The sequence below is a fragment of the Coregonus lavaretus genome (genome assembly GCF_964263955.1).
Source record: "Coregonus lavaretus genome assembly, chromosome: 30".
Taxonomy (NCBI): Eukaryota; Metazoa; Chordata; class Actinopteri; order Salmoniformes; family Salmonidae; genus Coregonus; species Coregonus lavaretus.
Window position 1 is genome coordinate 18,899,472 of NC_140017.1, and position 21,918 is coordinate 18,921,389.

General features: G+C 42.8%; 2 protein-coding genes across 2 annotated transcripts; both read right to left on the bottom strand.

The window, feature by feature from the left end:
• Positions 1 to 6,965: 6,965 nt before the first annotated feature.
• LOC311105775 (olfactory receptor 11A1-like) lies at positions 6,966 to 7,928 on the bottom strand (the record flags this gene model as incomplete). Its single annotated transcript, XM_084147979.1, has 1 exon — positions 6,966 to 7,928. One exon carries the CDS (start codon positions 7,926 to 7,928, stop codon positions 6,966 to 6,968), a length of 963 nt encoding a protein of 320 aa, XP_084004105.1.
• A 10,661-nt stretch (positions 7,929 to 18,589) lies between these two features.
• On the bottom strand, positions 18,590 to 19,552 carry LOC311105776 (olfactory receptor 11A1-like; the record flags this gene model as incomplete). The annotated part of the gene is made up of 1 exon (XM_084147980.1): positions 18,590 to 19,552. The coding sequence occupies one exon, from the start codon at positions 19,550 to 19,552 to the stop codon at positions 18,590 to 18,592; it is 963 nt and encodes a 320-aa protein (XP_084004106.1).
• Positions 19,553 to 21,918: the final 2,366 nt, after the last annotated feature.

A 21,918-nucleotide genomic window follows, 5' to 3' on the forward strand; every position in this document is an offset into this window, starting at 1 on the left:
TGTTCATTTTCTTTCTCTGGTCAATGCAGCAATTCTTAGTCCTTACAAGGCTTGAGTGTGTATGGATGTGAATGAATGCGAGTCTGAATTTTTTTGATTCTGTGTAGGCTCAGACTAAACACAATCGTTTTAACAAAACAAATTCACATCCTCCATCAAACTATTATTCTTAAAAATAAAAAAAGATCCAGATAATATCTGTACATTATCAGACTTCTGAGGTGTGAAAGAAATAAAGAAACTTGTGTCCATGAAATGTCTTCTTGCTTGACAGAGAGAAACTGCTCCAATAACTTGTCCTGTTACCCTTTAAATATATCATAGTTTAAATGGGATCACATGGAACTATGAAATAATCATGGGATAATCACATGGATCAAATGGGATTATTATATGTGTCAACATGTAACCACTCCATAGAGATGGTTCTATTATATTGAGTGTGTGACAAGCAACTAATTTGATTATATTTACTCAGTCTATTTATGTACTAACCAATCAAAACATCAGCCAGCAGAATATAATTTTTCACCCCAATACTGAAAACGGTCCTAGAAAAGAGCCTTGGGGAATACCATATTTAATTGGTGAATTATAAAGATCAGATACTGAATATGACATAAAACATTCTCAGTTACAATACAGTGCATTCGGAAAGTATTCAGACCCCTTGACTTTTTCCACATTTTGTTACGTTAAAGCCTTATTCTAAAATGGATTAAATTAATATTTTTCCTCATCACAATACTCCATAATGATAAAGCGAAAACAGGCTTTCATAATTTTTTGCTAATATGAGACTCGAAATTGAGCTCAGGTGTTTCTACAACTTGATTGGAGTCCACCTGTGGTAAATTCAATTGATTGGACATGCTTTGGAAATGTACACACTTGTCTATATAAGGTCCCACAGTTGACAGTGCATGTCAGAGCAAAAACCAAGCCATGATGTCAAAGGAATTGTCCGTAAAGCTCAGAGACAGGATTGTGTCGAGGCACAGGTCTGGGGAAGGGTACCAGTGGCGGCTCCTGAAAAAATTCTCAGGAGGGGCAATTTTTCTGATGATTTAGGTGACCTACACACATTTTAAAAAAGATATGTCCAGCAACAACATGAAGACAGGGGCAGCATATAAGTCAATACCAGAAGCATTTATTGACTGATCTGGGGAGATGGATTCCAGTTTCTGTGACAGATTATAAATAATCTCTGATGCCTTTGTTATATTAGCTTTTGGTTGAATGTACTGTCGTAGTAAATATATAATGTTATAGCTTGGTCTGACTAAAATCTTGTGCATGACCCATTTTGTGTTGGGCCTTTGTATTCAATACAATGAACAAGAGTCCTATCTTGTCAGCCTTGTCAGCAGGTGGCTAAGGATAACACCCACGCCATAGGTCTCTCAGTTCTTCCAACTCACGAGTTCTTGCCCTGAGGACACACACACACACACCCACACACACACACACACACACACACACACACACACATCATCACTGATAAACACACACACACACACACACACACATCATCACTGATAACAAACACACACACACACACACACACTGATAACAAACACACACACACACACACACAAATCCTCTTCTCTTAGGCTGAACATCTGAAGACAGAGAACCCGACTCAGAGCCAATGCAACAGTGACACTAGCCTGGAGGTGACATCGCCCAACTCATCAGGACCAATCAGAAGATCAGAACTACTAGATTCAACCTACTTCATTTTATTGTATAAAATGTCAGCACACAATGTTTAGGGGCTCTTCTGATAAACTCCCTACGAGTTTGACGAACGGGTCCGTGCACGCGATTCCAGATATCTTTACCTCTGAATAAACTGCCTTATATTATACAATTATCCACCTTGTCCAAAAGTCTCTACTTTTTCTCCGTTCTCCAGTAAACTTGTTTTATCAACAATAGTAAGGTTCAATGACACAGAAAGCAGTTCAATGTCGGGGTACAGAGTCGCTCTCTTACCAGGATCGCGGTCCGCTCTGACCAGGGTGAAGGTGGCCGGCTCCACCTCTCTGTCCGGGACTCTGTCATCCAGTCAAGTCTCCCAGCTGTATTGGGATTCCGCTGCCAGCAGCGTTTTCATTATTTAGTCCGTTCGTAGCGGGTATGTACACGATCAACAAGATCAGTCCAAAACCGAAGATCAGTCCAAAGCAGAATGTTTGCAGAATGTTTGTAAACTAAGTCTACAAATTAAAAACATAAAATAACGCCACAAAGCAGGTCGCAACATAGACTCTGCTAGCCGCCATTGTCTTAGTTACGTTCAACGTTACGTCACGTATGACGAAAGCGCGTAAGTGCATGCACACAGACACCCATAGAGAATGTATTGAAAGCTTTGAAATGTGAAAAAAATAGATTTTACATGACAGGCTATGAGAGACTTCTGGGCGATTTTCAACCTGACTGAAATCGCCCAAAAAACGGGCGGGGCCATTTGAAGCACGACTTTAGCCTGATTTGACATTTAGTGGCTGGCAGATCAGACGTGAACACTGATAACTGCTGTTGCCGTGATATAATTGATTAGAAAAAAAATCCCTTCCTTTTCCCGTTTGGCAGTGCGTCGCCCATATCGCCCTATTGAACAAGCCGTCCCTGAAGGGTACCAACACATTTCTGCAGCATTAAAGGTCCCCAAGAACACAGTGGCCTCCATCATTCTTAAATGGAAGAGGTTTGGAACCACCAAGACTCACAGCTGGCTGCCCGGCCAAACAGAGCAACCGGGGGAGAAGGGCCTTGGTCAGGGAGGTGACCATGAACACGATGGTCACTCTGACAGAGCTCCAGAGTTCCTCTGTGGAGATGGGAGAACCTTCCAGAAGGACAACCATCTATGCAGCACTCCACCAATCAGGCCTTTATGGTAGCGGCCAGACGGAAGCGACTCCTCAGTAAAAGGCACATGACAGCCCGCTTGGAGTTTGCTAAAAGGCACCTAAAGAACTTTCAGACCATGAGAAACAAGATTCTCTGGTCTGATGAAACCAAGATTGAACTCTTTGCCTGAATGCCAAGCGTCACGTCTGGAGAAAACCTGGCACCATCCCTACAGTGAAGCATGGTGGGCAGCATCATGCTGTGGGGATGTTTTTCAGTGGCAGGGACTGGGAGACTAGTCAGGATCGAGGGAACGATGAACGGAGCAAAGTACAGAGAGATCCTTGATGAAAACCTGCTCCAGAGCGCTCAGGACATCAGACTGGGGTGAAGGTTCACCGTCCAACAGGACAACGACCCTAAGCACACAGCCAAGACAATGCAGGAGTGGCTTCGGGACAAGTCTCTGAATGTCCTTGAGTGGCCCAGCCAGTGCCCGGACTTGAACCCAATCAAACATCTCTGGAGAGACCTGAAAATAGCTGTGCAGCGACGCTCTGCATCCAACCTGACAGAGCTTGAGAGGATCTGCAGAGAAGAATGGGAGAAGTGTGCCAAGCTTGTAGTGTCATACCCAAGAAGACTCGAGGCTGTAATCGCTGCCAAAGGTGCTTCAACAAAGTACTGAGTAAAGGGTTTGAATACTTATGTAAATGTGATATTTATGTTTTGTATGTGTAATACATTTGCAAAAATGTCTAAAAACCTGTTTTTGCTTTGTCATTATGGGGTATTGTGTGTAGATTGATGAGGGAAAAAAACAATTTAATCTATTTTAGAATAAGGCTGTAACGTAACAAAATGTGGAAAAAGTGAAGGTCTCTGAATACTTTCCGAAGGCACTGTAAAGATTAGTCCTCTATCTATCTCTATGGCTGATATGCAGTTTGAGCCGGAGAAACTGTTTAAATAATTACATTTTACCTAATATTAGCAGAACATTCTCAGCATTCACATTTCTAGTTCTTTTAAGCACACTGGAATACATACCCATTATGTTTCTCTCCTGATTTAATGAAAACTCACATTTGAGGCTTATATTGTAGGCCATGTACAAGGTGAGATAAACAAACAGTATTTAATTTCATTCATAGGACACTTGAACAGCATTTAATCATATAAACACAACCATATTTGTTTTACAATCTGCACATGAGAGGTCTGTACCTGTAATTTTCAGATCTACAGCCAGATAATGAAACCTCTTTGCCACCAAGGGATAGCTGTGGTATTGCAGGTTTTTTTCAGTCTATGTATACTGAACAAGAATATAAATGCAACATATAAAGTGTTGGTCCCATGTTTCATGAGCTGAAATAAAAGTTCCCAGAAATGTTCCATACGCACAAAATGCTTATTTCTATCAAACTGTGTGCACAAATTTGTTTACATCCCTGTTAGTGAGCATTTCTCCTTTGCCAAGATAATCCATCCACCTAACAGGTGTGGCATATCAAGAAGCTGATTAAACAGCACAATCATTCACAGGTGCACCTTATGCTGGGGACAATAAAAGGCCACTCTGAAATGTGCAGTTTTGTCACATAACACAATGCCACAGATGTCTCAAATTTTAAGGGAGCGTGCAATTGTCATGCTGACTGCAGGAATATCCACCAAAGCTGTTGCCAGAGAATTGAATGTTCATTTCTTTACCTCCACATCCGGCTTCTTCACCTGCAGATGGCGAGCGACGCTCTGGCGTCTGGGCGAGCGGTTTGCTGATGTCAACGTTGTGAACAGAGCGCCCAATGGTGGCATTGGGGTTATGGTATGGGCAGGCATAAACTACAGGCAATTAAAATTGCATTTTATCTATGGCAATTTTAATGCACAAAGATACCGTGACGAGAGCCTGAGGCCTATTGTCGTGCCATTCATCCGCCGCCATCATCTAATGTTTCAGCGTGATAATGCACGGCCCTATGTCGCAAGGATCTGTACACAATTCCTGGAAGCAGAAAATGTCCCAGTTCTTCCAAGGCCTGCATACTCACCAGACATGTCACCCACTGAGCATGTTTGGGATACTCTGGATCAACGTGTACAACAGCGTGTTCCAGTTCCCGCCAATTTCCAGAAACTTCACACAGCCATTGAAGAGGAGTCGGCCACATTCCACAGGTACTAATCAACAGCCTGATGAACTCTATGTGAAGGAGATATGACGCGCTGCATGAGGCAAATGGTGTTCACACCAGATACTGACTGGTTCTGATCCATGCCCATACTTTTTTTTAAAGGAATCTGTGACCAACAGATGTATATTCGTATTCCCAGTCATGTGAACTCCATAGATTAGGGCCTAATGAATTTATTTCAATTGACTGATTTCCTTATATGGACTGTAACTCAGTCAAATTGTTGCATGTTGAATAAATAAAAAAAATATGTGTATTTTTGGGGGGAACAAATAGTTACTTTGGAGGTGACTACAACTACACTGAACAAAAACATATATTTGCAACTCAATATTAGGAAGGTGTTCTTAATGTTTTGTAGAATCAGTGTATTTTCATAATGAGAGTCATAAGGTAATACAGTAACACTTTACATCATGTTCTTATACATGTGTAGTAACTTTGATTATTACAATAGCAACATTGTTACCTAGGACTTTGTAAATTGGTTTATAATTGCATAATAATGTTATTACATAAGTTGGAATAAGGAACAGTCACTATTCCTGTTGTTCACAGGAGTTACAAAAACTCAGCTCATTGCTATGCAATGAAAATGCAATTATCAAAGTATTATGTAACATACTAATAAAATGTTGCTCCAAAAGTAATTACAGTTTTATTACACAGGCAAAAGAACAGTTCAATGTTAAGTGTAGCTGAGAATACTAACAGTAACAAAATATGGCTATTAAGTGTTAAAATGGCACCCTTTTATCTTTAAAGGATGGATGGAATACATTGACCCTTACTGGATTATTTGGGTCAAACATATCTCACAGTGACCCTGGACAAACAAGACGCCTAACCTCAAAAAAGGTATCTGGCCATCTGTCAGCTAGCTAGCACACAGATATTATGTTACATTAAACAGTTGGCCGTCAGATAACATGACATGCATTCAGATTCATGACCGAATTTTGTTTGTTTTCATTTTACAGTATTTCCCGAGATGTATCTTTCAAAATGTCAAACAATCATCATGCTTGTACTGTATGTACCGTACAGGCCCATTTTCCATTAGTGATGGATGTAATGGTGCCATGTCGGCTATAAGTTGGGCTTATCTTTTATACATTTACATTGGTATATTCACTGCTGTCAATCAATCCAGACGGTTTTGTATGTCTTGATTTGTTACATACTTGGATAAGGCAGAAGTGTCAATTTAAGTAATGAAGAGGAAGTCATGAACTTCTTGTTTTTATTTATTTAACTACAACTACTACTACTACTACTACTAATAATAATAATAATAATAATATACAACATTTGTAAAGTGCTTTTCATTACAAGAATGATCTCAAAGTGCATAAAATAAAAGATGAACTAAAAATATTTTGAAAAAATAATATTGATTTATAACCATATCATGAACCAATCAAAGTCAAGGAGGAAGGGAAGGCCAGCCGATAAAGATACATCTTAAAGCCTGATTTAAAGCCCCAACAGTCTGAGGAGCCCTGAGATTGTCAGGAAGGAAGTTCCAAAGATGTGGTGCTTGGGAGGAAAATAAACAGTCCTCCATTTTGTGGAGCCAGGTCCTGGGTGCATGGAGCAGTTTGGCGTGGCTTGAACTTAGGGTGCGTGGAGGTTCATAGGGGAGAGTAGGTCTGATAGGTAGGAGGATTTGATGCCATTTAGGGCTTTGTACACAAGGATCATTTTAAGTCAATTCTTTGAGAGACATGGAACCAATGGAGATCAGCAAGTGAATAGAAGGTAAATGACAATATTTCACAAATTAGCAAATTATTTCTGCCATCCTCACCCCCATTCAATATTGCAACTAGCCTATAAGTAACAAAACACACAAGTCAACAATACAAAAATCTAACAATCAGGACAGAAAAGGTCACACTAATGTTTGGTTAATGTTTTAGGGTAGAGACCTACAGGTAGTATGTTTTTAAAAGCCTGTCTGATTTTAGCCATCCTAACTCCATACACGATAGGATTAAAAAGTGGCTGGCACATCAGAAAGTACACTGATAAAATAGTGTGAAGCACAGTTGGAACATTTCTCATAGGCCTATCAAATCTACTCTGGAGCAGAGTTAAGAAACAGCCGAAAGCGAAGTTGAGCATTGAGGCCAGATGAGGAATACAGGTGCTGAAAGCTTTCTGTCTGGCGTTGATGGAAGATTTCAAACAAATAGTCAGAATTTTAATATAAGAGGACATAATAGTAATTAAAGTGACAACGACATTCAACACAATTACACAGAGTCCATAGATGTTATTAACTGTCGTGTCTGAAGTTGAACAGGCAAGTTTCACTACCAGGTAGTTGTCACAATATACTTTTTCTATAACGTTTCCACACAATTGCAAACGAATAGTTAAAGACAATGCTGTGGCAATTGTTACAAAAGGGTACAACCATATTACACAAATTAAAATACACACCCTGTTGGATGTCATGATGACGTTATACTGTAGCGGGTAACATATAGCAAGGTACCTGTCATAGGACATGACTGCTAAATTGCTGAATTCAATAGATGCATACGTGTACATGCAAAAGATCTGTAGGTAACAGTACACAGGGGAAACTGCATGGACATCTGAAACCAAATGAGTCATGAGAGCAGGAAACAAACCAGTGCTACCATACAACTCATTCACAAACAAACTGCACAGAAACAGATACATGGGTTCATGAAGGCTTCTCTCCATACATATAACCACAATAAGCACTGTGTTCGCAAAAACTATGGAGACGTATAACACAGTTACTAAAATGAAATACAAGTACTTTAAGTGTCCACTATCACTATATCCAGCTAGTATAAATGACGTAAATTGCGTTGAGTTCTCCATTTTCCTAATAGTACCTATAGAAGTATTTGTAGATATATTTGCTTCACAAGACAAGGATAACAGTGTCTATTAGGTGAAACTATCAATTTCTTATTGACATCGCATAATTGCATCATTCTTAGAATTGCCATCAATTATCAAGACTGTTTTCATTATTGCAACAGTATTACTCTTCAAAGTGATTCCATAGGCATCACCATGGAAAAATGTGTTACCTGTGGCTGTAATGGACATTGAGTAGACCATACAGCAAAATAATTTATCCCTAGAGTAGTTCAATAATTTTCATATTTTTGACACTCAGTTTACCAGTCTTTCCTCTACTGTTACACTTACAAACACTCCAATCATAGTGTGAGAATCAAACAGGAAGCGAGTCGTGCAGAGATGTGGTGTGGTAACACTCATCATAAATCACAAACATCTCCCCACCAGAGACCAGGGTTCAATCCCTGTGTCCATGTTTCTCCCACTTGCCTGTGTCCCACTTTGATTTTCTTACTGTCTGAAAAAATAATCAAAACACCAATACAAATATATACATACATATACATATATTTTAAAACAGTATGTAAGTCTATATCACCTGGTATCTTTCTTCACACTGCTGTGGTGTAGACATAGGTCTACTGTATGCTGTGTCAGTGGGCTATTCCACATAAACTACTGTCACATCACTGACCTTTTATACCTTTTAAAGGAAGAACAAAAACTGGATACAGCAGTGTGTTTACTTGAACTCCAATGACACCAACAATTAAATTGTCATGGTTTGACTCTCAGCCTCCCGTGGGTGGTTAGGTTAGTGCAGTGCCAGCTCAGCCAATAAGTGACATAATTCCCCCCGTCCCCCCTGGCAACCAAAAAACAACTGCTAAATGTTCTCCCTGCCCCACTGCAAAATGTGCATAACTGCACATTTCTCTCATGAACAATAATACCTGAAAATACAAAGGGATCAACAACATTGCATTCACTCTATATTACTGTATGACAAAGTGAAAAGAAAGAAGCCTGTGTTAAAAAATCCACTCCAAACCATCCATTCTGTTTGCAACAAGGCTGTTAAGTAATACCGCAAGACAACATAGCAAATAAATAAATGTTTTCGCCTAAATTAAAAACTACAGGGTTGGGTCAAATATAACACAACACAGAGTGAAACACTATTTTCAATTGTGTTATGGGTATGCTTGTCATCAGAATGGACTGGGGAGTTTGTCATGATCAAAATAAATATGAAAGGAGCAAAGCCCAGGTAAAAAGATAGAGGAAACCCCACTTCAGTCTTCTGAAAACCTAACCCTGAGATCGTTTTATTTTTCAGTTTAACTTTTAATACCAAAGACACACAAGAATGGCTTTCCAATAGCGGTTTAGTGTTCCTGAGTGGTATAGTCTCAGTCCTGACTGACATTTTGCTTGAAAATCAGAGACAAGGTTTGAGTATTGCTGTCCATCAATGATTCCCAACGAAATGTAATGAGGTTGAGCAACTTTTATATATGTTGCTCTAAGAGTTCCTTCCCTCTGTGTGTGTGTGTGTGTGTGCGTGTTAGTAAGCCATGAACAAACAAGTGTATTAAATAAATGTACCATTGCTTCTTGCATCATTAAAGGATCAATTTAATTTTAGAATACTTCATGGTCGAATTGCTGCAAAGAAACCACTGCTAAAGGACACCCATAAGAAGAAGAGACTTGCTTGGGCCAAGAAACACGAGCAATGAACATTAGACCGGAGGAAATCTGTCCTTTGGTCTGATGAGTCCAAATCTTAGATTTTTGGTTCCAACCGCCGTGTCTTTGTGAGAGGCAGAGTAGGTGAACGGATGATCTCCGCATGTGTGGTTCCCACTGTGAAGCGTGGAGGAGGAGGTATGATATGGGGGGTGCTTTGCTGGTGACACTGTCAGTGATTTATTTAGAATTCAAGGCACACTTAACCATTATGTCTACCACAGCGATACGCCATCCCATCTGGTAGGGCTATTTGACCAAGAAGGAGAGTGATGTAGTGCTGCATCAGATGACCTGGCCTCCACAATCCCCCTACTTCAACCCAATTCAGATGGTTTGGGATGAGTTGGACCGCAGAGTGACGGAAAAACAGCCAACAGGTGCTCAGCATACAGTGGGGAGAACAAGTATTTGATACACTGCCGATTTTGCAGGTTTTCCTACTTACAAAGCATGTAGCGGTCTGTAATTTTTATCATAGGTACACTTCAACTGTGAGAGATGGAATCTAAAACAAAGATCCAGAAAATCACATTGTATGATTTTTAAGTACAGTGGGGAAAAAAAGTATTTAGTCAGCCACCAATTGTGCAAGTTCTCCCACTTAAAAAGATGAGAGAGGCCTGTAATTTTCATCATAGGTAAATGTCAACTATGACAGACAAAATGAGAAAATCACATTGTAGGATTTTTAATGAATTTATTTGCAAATTATGGTGGAAAATAAGTATTTGGTCACCTACAAACAAGCAAGATTTCTGGCTCTCACAGACCTGTAACTTCTTCTTTAAGAGGCTCCTCTGTCCTCCACTCGTTACCTGTATTAATGGCACCTGTTTGAACTTGTTATCAGTATAAAAGACACCTGTCCACAACCTCAAACAGTCACACTCCAAACTCCACTATGGCCAAGACCAAAGAGCTGTCAAAGGACACCAGAAACAAAATTGTAGACCTGCATCAGGCTGGGAAGACTGAATCTGCAATAGGTAAGCACCTTGGTTTGAAGAAATCAACTGTGGGAGCAATTATTAGGAAATGGAAGACATTTAAGACACACAATAAATTTCATTCAACAACATTGCATTCGCTCCATATTACTGTATGACAAAGTGAAAAGAAAGAAGCCTGTGTTAAAAAATCCACTCCAAACCATCCATTCTGTTTGCAACAAGGCTGTTAAGTAATACCGCAAGACAACATAGCAAATAAATGAATGTTTTCACCTAAATTAAAAACTACAGAGTTGGGTCAAATATAACACAACAGAGTGAAACACTATTTTCAATTGTGTTATGGGTATGCTTGTCATCAGAATGGACTGGGGAGTTTGTCAGGATAGAAAAGATAGAGGAAACCCCACTTCAGTCTTCTGAAAACCTAACCCTGAGATCGTTTTATTTTTCAGTTTAACTTTTAATACCAAAGACACACAAGAATGGCTTTCCAATAGCGGTTTAGTGTTCCTGAGTGGTATAGTCTCAGTCCTGACTGACATTTTGCTTGCAAATCAGAGACAAGGTTTAAGTATTTGTCACGCCCTGGCTCTGGGGACTCTTAAATGTTGAGCCAGGGTGTGGATTTTCTTTGTTATATTTTCTATGTTGTCTTTTCTAGATCGTGTAGATCTATGTTGGCCAGGGTGGTTCCCAATCAGAGGCAGCTGTAGCTCGTTGTCTCTGATTGGGGCCATACTTAGGCAGCCTTTTGGCATGTTAGGTTGTGGGATCTTGTTCCGTTAAGGTTTGTGTTGTAACCTAGGACTTCACGTATCGTTTGTTTGTTGTTTTGGTTCGTGTGTGTACTTAATAAAAATGTACGCTTATCACGCTGCGCTGCGCCTTGGTCCGTCTCATCATCAGTCAACGATCGTGACAGAAGATCCCACCTTAAGAGGACCAAGCAGCGTGCCCAGGAGGAGAAGATGGCGATGTCACAGGTGGGCAAATGGTGGTCTTGGGAGGAGATATTCGTGGGGAAAGGGCCATGGGCAAAGGTGAATGCCCAGGCAGGAGAGGAGACTGTGGAGGCGCGCTACAGAGAGGAGCAGCGGCAACGCAGAGGGTACCGGCTGAGGAGGAAGCCCGAGAGACAGCCACAATATTTTTTTTTGGGGGGGGGGCTAAAAGGGCAGGCTCCGTGTTATGCGGAGCCACGTACTGTGCCGCGAGTGTTCCGGCACAGTCCTGTACGTCCTGTGCTAGCACCACGCACGTGTCGTGCTAAGGTGGGCATGCAGCCAGGACGGGGTGTGCCGGCTCAACGCTCGTGGCCTCCAGTACCCCTCCTCGGTCCCGTATATCCTGCGCCAGTGCCACGTGCTGTAGCGCCAGTACGAGTGCACAGCCCTGTACGTGTTGTGCTGATGCCTCACACATATTGTGTGGAAGTAGGCATTCAGCCAGGACGGGTTGTGTCAGCTCTCCGCTCCAGACCTCCAGTCCGCCTCCACAGTCCGGCCCGGCCCGTTCCGGCTTCCCACACCAAGCCTATGGTGCGTGTTCCCAGTCCAGCCCGGCCTGTTCCTGCTCCCCGCACCAAGCCTGTGGTGCGCGTCGCCAGCCCGGTCCGGCCTGTTCCTGCTCCCCGCACCAAGCCAGTGGTGCGCGTCGCCAGCCCGGTCCGGCCTGTTCCTGACCCTCGCACCAAGCCAGTGGTGCGCGTCGTCAGCCCGGTCCGGCCTGTTCCTGCTCCCCGCACCAAGCCAGTGGTGCGCGTCGTCAGCCCGGTCCGGCCTGTTCCTGCTCCCCGCACCAAGCCAGTGGTGCGCGTCGTCAGCCCGGTCCGGCCTGTTCCTGCTCCCCGCACCAAGCCAGTGGTGCGCGTCGTCAGCCCGGTCCGGCCTGTTCCTGCTCCCCGCACCAAGCCAGTGGTGCGCGTCGTCAGCCCGGTCCGGCCCGTTCCTGCTCCCCGCACCAAGCCTATGGTGCGTGTTCCCAGTCCAACCCCGGCCTGTTCCTGCTCCACGCACCAAGCCTGTGGTGCGCGTCGCCAGCCTGGTCCGGCCTGTTCATGTTCCCCGCACCAAGCCAGTGGTGCGCGTCGCCAGCCCGGTCCGGCCTGTTCCTGCTCCCCGCACCAAGCCAGTGGTGCGCGTCGCCAGCCCGGTCCGGCCTGTTCCTGCTCCCCGCACCAAGACAGGGGTGCGCGTCGCCAGCCCGGTCCGGCCTGTTCCTGTCCCTCGCACCAAGTCTGTGGTGCGCGTCGCCAGCCCGGTCCGGCCTGTTCCTGCTCCCCGCACCAAGCCAGTGGTGCGCGTCGCCAGCCCGGTCCTGCCTGTTCCTGACCCTCGCACCAAGCCAGTGGTGCGCGTCGTCAGCCCGGTCCGGCCTGTTCCTGCTCCCCGCACCAAGCCAGTGGTGCGCGTCGTCAGCCCGGTCCGGCCTGTTCCTGCTCCCCGCACCAAGCCAGTGGTGCGCGTCGTCAGCCCGGTCCGGCCTGTTCCTGCTCCCCGCACCAAGCCAGTGGTGCGCGTCGTCAGCCCGGTCCGGCCCGTTCCTGCTCCCCGCACCAAGCCTATGGTGCGTGTTCCCTGTCCAGTCCGGCCTGTTCCTGCTCCCCGCACCAAGCCTGTGGTGCGCGTCGCCAGCCCGGTCCGGCCTGTTCCTGCTCCCCGCACCAAGCCAGTGGTGCGCGTCGCCAGCCCGGTCCGGTCCGGCCTGTTCCTGACCCTCGCACCAAGCCAGTGGTGCGTGTCGTCAGCCTGGTCCGGCCTGTTCCTGCTCCCCGCACCAAGCCAGTGGTGCGCGTCGTCAGCCCGGTCCGGCCTGTTCCTGCTCCCCGCACCAAGCCAGTGGTGCGCGTCGTCAGCCCGGTCCGGCCCGTTCCTGCTCCCCGCACCAAGCCAGTGGTGCGCGTCGTCAGACCGGTCCGGCCCGTTTCTGCTCCCCGCATCAAGCCAGTGGTGCGCGTCGTCAGTCCGGCACGGCCCGTCAGCTGCTCCACTCCGGAGCCAGACCAATCCGCTCCACCGGGGTCCGGTCCAACTCCAGTCAGCGGATCTACTCCGGAGCCAGAGCAATCCGCTCCACCGGTGTCCAGTCCAGCTCCGGCCAGTGGGGCCAGACCAGACCAGGGGCGCAATGGGGGGGTGGAGAGAGAATGGTGGTCACGCCCGGAGCCGGATCCGCCTCCGAGGCGGAATGCCCACCTGGCCCCTACCCTGTTGTGTTTGGTTGGCGCGGTCGCAGTCCGCGCCTTTGGGGGGGGGGGGGGGGTACTGTCACGCCCTGGCTCTGGGGACTCTTAAATGTTGAGCCAGGGTGTGGATTTTCTTTGTTATATTTTCTATGTTGTGTTTTCTAGATCGTGTAGATCTATGTTGGCCAGGGTGGTTCCCAATCAGAGGCAGCTGTAGCTCGTTGTCTCTGATTGGGGACCATACTTAGGCAGCCTTTTGGCATGTTAGGTTGTGGGATCTTGGCATGTTAGGTTTGTGTTGTAACCTAGGACTTCACGTATCGTTTGTTTGTTGTTTTGGTTCGTGTGTGTACTTAATAAAAATGTACGCTTATCACGCTGCACCTTGGTCCGTCTCATCATCAGTCAACGATCGTGACAGTATTGCTGTCCATCAATGATTCCCAACTAAATGTAATGAGCTTGAGCAACTTTTATATATGTTGCTCTAAGAGTTCCTTCCCTCTGTGTGTGTGTGTGTGTGTGTTAGTAAGCCATGAACAAAAACTTTTATTAAATAAATGTACCATTGCTTCTTGCATCATTAAAGGATCAATTTAATTTTAGAATACTTCATGGTCGAATTGCTGCAAAGAAACCACTACTAAAGGACACCCATAAGAAGAAGAGACTTGCTTGGGCCAAGAAACACGAGCAATGAACATTAGACCGGAGGAAATCTGTCCTTTGGTCTGATGAGTCCACATTTTAGATTTTTGGTTCCAACCGCCGTGTCTTTGTGAGAGGCAGAGTAGGTGAATGGATGATCTCTGCATGTGTGGTTCCCACCGTGAAGCGTGGAGGACGAGGTATGATATGGGGGTGCTTTGCTGGTGACACTGTCAGTGATTTATTTAGAATTCAAGCCACACTTAACTTTTCAGATCTGCAGCCAGATAATGAAACCTCTGCGCCACCAAGGGATAGCTGTGGTATTGCAGGTTTTTTTCAGTCTATGTACAGTGCTGTGAAAAAGTATTTGCCCCCTTTCTAATTTTCTCTACTTTTGCATATTTGTGATACTGAATGTTATCAGATCTTCAACCAAAACCTAATATTAGAAAAAGGGAACATAAATGAACAAATAACACAACAATTACATATTTATTTCATAAACAAAGTTATGCAACACCCAATTCCCCTGTGTGAAAAAGTAATTGCCCACTTACACTCAAAGAACTGCTCGTTTCAAATCCTGCCACAACATCTCAATTGGGATTAGGTCTGGACTTTGACTAGGCCATTCCAAAACTGTGCTAAAGGTGGCACAACCAGTTATTGAGTGTAAGGGGGCAATTACTTTTTCACACAGGGGAATTGGGTGTTGCATAACTTTGTTTATGAAATAAATGAAATACATTTGTAATTGTTGTGTTATTTGTTCACTTATGTTCCCTTTATATAATATTAGGTTTTGGTTGAAGATCTGATAACATTCAGTATCCCAAATATGCAAAAGTAGAGAAAATTAGAAAGGGGGCAAATACTTTTTCACAGCACTTTATACTGAACAAGAATATAAATGCAACATATAAAGTGTTGGTCCCATGTTTCATGAGCTGAAATAAAAGATCCCAGAAATGTTCCATACGCACAAAACGCTTATTTCTATCAAACTGTGTGCACAAATTTGTTTACATCCCTGTTAGTGAGCATTTCTCCTTTGCCAATATCATCCATCCACCTAACAGGTGTGGCATATCAAGAAGCTGATTAAACAGCACGATCATTCACAGGTGCACCCTATGCTGGGGACAATAAAAGGCCACTCTAAAATGTGCAGTTTTGTCACATAACACAATGCCACAGATGTCTCAAGTTTTAAGGGAGCGTGCAATTGTCATGCTGACTGCAGGAATATCCACCAAAGCTGTTGCCAGAGAGAATTGAATGTTCATTTCTTTACCATAAGCCGCCTCCAATGTCGTTTTAGAGAATTTGGCAGCACGTCCAACCAGCCTAACAACTGCAGACCACGTGTAACCACACCAGCCCAGGACCTCCAGATCCGGCTTCTTCACCTGCGGGATCGTCTGAGACCAGCCACCCGGACAGCTGATGAAACTGGAATTAAATATAATGGAGTGAATGGAACGGTATCAAACACATGATGTGTTTGATACCATTCCATTTACTCCATTCCAGCCATTATTATGAGCCATTCTCCCCTCAGCAGCCTCCACTGGTTTGCAGAATTTCTGCACACACTATCAGAAACTGTCTCAGGGAAGATCATCTGCGTGCTCGTCGTCCTCACCAGGGTCTTGACCTGACTGCAGTTCAGGGTAGTAACCGACTTCAGTGGGCAAATGCTCACCTTCGATGGCCACTGGCAAGCTGGAGAAGTGTGCTCTTCACAGATTAATCCTGTACCGGGCAGATGGCGAGCGACGCTCTGGCGTCTGGGCGAGCGGTTTGCTGATGTCAACGTTGTGAACAGAGCGCCCAATGGTTGCAGTGGGGTTATGGTATGGGCAGGCATAAGCTACAGGCAATTAAAATTGCATTTTATCTATGGCAATTTTAATGCACAAAGATACCGTGACAAGAGCCTGAGGCCTATTGTCGTGCCATTCATCCGCCGCCATCATCTAATGTTTCAGCGTGATAATGCACGGCCCCATGTCGCAAGGATCTGTACACAATTCCTGGAAGCTGAAAATGTCCCAGTTCTTCAATGGCCTGCATACTCACCAGACATGTCACCCATTGAGCATGTTTGGGATGTTTGGGATCAACGTGTACAACAGCGTGTTCCAGTTCCCGCCAATTTCCAGAAACTTCACACAGCCATTGAAGAGGAGTCGGCCACATTCCACAGGTACTAATCAACAGCCTGATGAACTCTATGTGAAGGAGATATGACGCGCTGCATGAGGCAAATGGTGGTCACACCAGATACTGACTGGTTCTGATCCATGCCCATACTTTTTTTTAAAGGAATCTGTGACCAACAGATGTATATTCGTATTCCCAGTCATGTGAACTCCATAGATTAGGGTCTAATGAATTTATTTCAATTGACTGATTTCCTTATATGGACTGTAACTCAGTCAAATTGTTGCATGTTGAATAAATAAAAAAAATATGTGTATTTTTGGGGGGAACAAATAGTTACTTTGGGAGGTGACTACAACTACACTGAACAAAAACATATATTTGCAACTCAATATTAGGAAGGTGTTCTTAATGTTTTGTAGAATCAGTGTATTTTCATAATGAGAGACATAAGGTAATACAGTAACACTTTACATCATGTTCTTATACATGTGTAGTAACTTTGATTATTACAATAGCAACATTGTTACCTAGGACTTTGTAAATTGGTTTATAATTGCATAATAATGTTATTACATAAGTTGGAATAAGGAACAGTCACTATTCCTGTTGTTCACAGGAGTTACAAAAACTCAGCTCATTGCTATGCAATGAAAATGCAATTATCAAAGTATTATGTAACATACTAATAAAATGTTGCTCCAAAAGTAATTACAGTTTTATTACACAGGCAAAAGAACAGTTCAATGTTAAGTGTAGCTGAGAATACTAACAGTAACAAAATATGGCTATTAAGTGTTGAAATGGCACCCTTTTATCTTTAAAGGATGGATGGAATACATTGACCCTTACTGGATTATTTGGGTCAAACATATCTCACAGTGACCCTGGACAAACAAGACGCCTAACCTCAAAAAAGGTATCTGGCCATCTGTCAGCTAGCTAGCACACAGATATTATGTTACATTAAACAGTTGGCCGTCAGATAACATGACATGCATTCAGATTCATGACCGAATTTTGTTTGTTTTCATTTTACAGTATTTCCCGAGATTTCTCTTTCAAAATGTCAAACAATCATCATGCTTGTACTGTATGTACCGTACAGGCCCATTTTCCATTAGTGATGGATGTAATGGTGCCATGTCGGCTATAAGTTGGCCTTATCTTTTACACATTTACATCACATTCATTCACTGTTGTCAATCAATCCAGAAGGTTTCGTATGTCTTGATTTGTTAGATACTTGGATAAGGCAGAAGTGTCAATTTAAGTAATGAAGAGGAAGTCATGAACTTCTTGTTTTTATTTATTTAACTACAACTACTACTACTACTACTACTACTACTACTACTAATAATAATAATTTACAACATTTGTAAAGTGCTTTTCATTACACAAGAATGATCTCAAAGTGCATAAAATAAAAGATGAACTAATAACATTGAAAAAATAATATTGATTTATAACCATATCATGAACCAATCAAAGTCAAGGAGGAAGGGAAGGCCAGCCGATAAAGATACATCTTAAGGCCTGATTTAAAGCCCCAACAGTCTGAGGAGCCCTGAGATTGTCAGAAAGGGAGTTCCAAAGATGTGGTGCTTGGGAGGAAAATAAACAGTCCTCCATTCTGTGGAGCCAGGTCCTGGGTGCATGGAGCAGTTTGGCGTGGCTTGAATTTAGGGTGCGTGGAGGTTCATAGGGGAGAGTACGTCTGATAGGTAGGAGGGTTTGATGCCATTTAGGGCTTTGTACACAAGGATCGTTTTAAGTCAATTCTTTGAGAGACATGGAACCAATGGAGATCAGCAAGTGAATAGAAGGTAAATTACAATATTTCACAAATTAGCAAATTATTTCTGCCATCCTCACCCCCATTCATTATTGCAACTAGCCTATAAGTAACAAAACACACATGTCAACAATACAAAAATCTAACAATCAGGACAGAAAAGGTCACACTAATGTTTGGTTAATGTTTTAGGGTAGAGACCTACAGGTAGTATGTTTTTAAAAGCCTGTCTGATTTTAGCCATCCTAATTCCATACACGATAGGATTAAAAAGTGGCTGGCACATCAGAAAGTACACTGATAAAATAGTGTGAAGCACAGTTGGAACATTTCTCATAGGCCTATCAAATCTACTCTGGAGCAGAGTTAAGAAACAGCCGAAAGCGAAGTTGAGCATTGAGGCCAGATGAGGAATACAGGTTCTGAAAGCTTTCTGTCTGGCGTCGATGGAAGATTTCAAACAAATAGTCAGAATCTTAATATAAGAGGACAGAATAGTAATTAAAGTGACAACGACAGTCAACACAATTCCACAGAGTCCATAGATGTTATTAACTGTCGTGTCTGAAGTTGAACAGGCAAGTTTCACTACCAGGTAGTTGTCACAATATACTTTGTCTATAACATTTCCACACAATTGCAAACGAATAGTTAAAGACAGTGTTGTGGTAATTGTTACAAAAGGGTACAACCATATTACACAAATTAAAATACACACCCTGTTGGATGTCATGATGACGTTATACTGTAGTGGGTAACATATAGCAAGGTACCTGTCATAGGACATGACTGCTAAATTGCTGAATTCAATAGATGCATATGTGTACATGCAAAAGATCTGTAGGTAGCAGTACACAGTGGAAACTGCATGGACATCTGTAACCAAATGAGTCATAAGAGCAGGAAACAAAGCAGTGCTACCATACAACTCATTCACAAACAAACTGCACAGAAACAGATACATGGGTTCATGAAGGCTTCTCTCCATACATATAACCACAATAAGCACTGTGTTCGCAAAAACTATGGAGACGTATAACACAGTTACTAAAATGAAATACAAGTACTTTAAGTGTCCACTATCACTATATCCAGCTAGTATAAATGACGTGAATTGCGTTGAGTTCTCCATTTTCCTAATAGTACCTATAGAAGTATTTGTAGATATATTTGCTTCACAAGACAAGGATAACAGTGTCTATTAGGTGAAACTATCAATTTCTTATTGACATCGCATAATTGCATCATTCTTAGAATTGCCATCAATTATCAAGACTGTTTTCATTATTGCAACAGTATTACTCTTCAAAGTGATTCCATAGGCATCACCATGGAAAAAAAGTGTTACCTGTGGCTGTAATGGACATTGAGTAGACCATACAGCAAAATAATTTATCCCTAGAGTAGTTCAATAATTTTCATATTTTTGACACTCAGTTTACCAGTCTTTCCTCTACTGTTACACTTACAAACACTCCAATCATAGTGTGAGAATCAAACAGGAAGCGAGTCGTGCAGAGATGTGGTGTGGTAACACTCATCATAAATCACAAACATCTCCCCACCAGAGACCAGGGTTCAATCCCTGTGTCCATGTTTCTCCCACTTGCCTGTGTCCCACTTTGATTTTCTTACTGTCTGAAAAAATAATCAAAACACCAATACAAATGTATACATACATATACATATATTTTAAAACAGTATGTAAGTCTATATCACCTGGTATCTTTCTTCAGACTGCTGTGGTGTAGACAGGTCTACTGTATGTTGTGTCAGTGGGCTATTCCACAGAAACTACTGTCACATCACTGACCTTTTATACCTTTTAAAGGAAGAACAAAACCTGTATACAGCAGTGTGTTTACTTGAACTCCAATGACACCAACAATTAAATTGTCATGGTTTGACTCTCAGCCTCCCGTGGGTGGTTAGGTTAGTGCAGTGCCAGCTCAGCCAATAAGTGACATAATTCCCCCCGTCCCCCCTGGCAACCAAAAAACAACTGCTAAATGTTCTCCCTGCCCCACTGCAAAATGTGCATAACTGCACATTTCTCTCATGAACAATAATACCTGAAAATACAAAGGGATCAACAACATTGCATTCACTCTATATTACTGTATGACAAAGTGAAAAGAAAGAAGCCTGTGTTAAAAAATCCACTCCAAACCATCCATTCTGTTTGCAACAAGGCTGTTAAGTAATACCGCAAGACAACATAGCAAATAAATGAATGTTTTCGCCTAAATTAAAAACTACAGGGTTGGGTCAAATATAACACAACAGAGTGAAACACTATTTTCAATTGTGTTATGGGTATGCTTGTCATCAGAATGGACTGGGGAGTTTGTCATGATCAAAATAAATATGAAAGGAGCAAAGCCCAGGTAAAAAGATAGAGGAAACCCCACTTCAGTCTTCTGAAAACCTAACCCTGAGATCGTTTTATTTTTCAGTTTAACTTTTAATACCAAAGACACACAAGAATGGCTTTCCAATAGCGGTTTAGTGTTCCTGAGTGGTATAGTCTCAGTCCTGACTGACATTTTGCTTGAAAGTCAGAGACAAGGTTTGAGTATTGCTGTCCATCAATGATTCCCAACGAAATGTAATGAGGTTGAGCAACTTTTATATATGTTGCTCTAAGAGTTCCTTCCCTCTGTGTGTGTGTGTGTGTGTGCGTGTTAGTAAGCCATGAAAAAAAAAGTGTATTAAATAAATGTACCATTGCTTCTTGCATCATTAAAGGATCAATTTAATTTTTGAATACTTCATGGTCGAATTGCTGCAAAGAAACCACTACTAAAGGACACCCATAAGAAGAAGAGACTTGCTTGGGCCAAGAAACACGAGCAATGAACATTAGACCGGAGGAAATCTGTCCTTTGGTCTGATGAGTCCAAATGTTAGATTTTTGGTTCCAACCGCCGTGTCTTTGTGAGAGGCAGAGTAGGTGAACGGATGATCTCCGCATGTGTGGTTCCCACTGTGAAGCGTGGAGGAGGAGGTATGATATGGGGGGTGCTTTGCTGGTGACACTGTCAGTGATTTATTTAGAATTCAAGGCACACTTAACCATTATGTCTACCACAGCGATACTCCATCCCATCTGGTAGGGCTATTTGACCAAGAAGGAGAGTGATGGAGTGCTGCATCAGATGACCTGGCCTCCACAATCCCCCTACTTCAACCCAATTCAGATGGTTTGGGATGAGTTGGACCGCAGAGTGACGGAAAAACAGCCAACAGGTGCTCAGCATACAGTGGGGAGAACAAGTATTTGATACACTGCCGATTTTGCAGGTTTTCCTACTTACAAAGCATGTAGCGGTCTGTAATTTTTATCATAGGTACACTTCAACTGTGAGAGACGGAATCTAAAACAAAGATCCAGAAAATCACATTGTATGATTTTTAAGTACAGTGGGGAAAAAAGTATTTAGTCAGCCACCAATTGTGCAAGTTCTCCCACTTAAAAAGATGAGAGAGGCCTGTAAT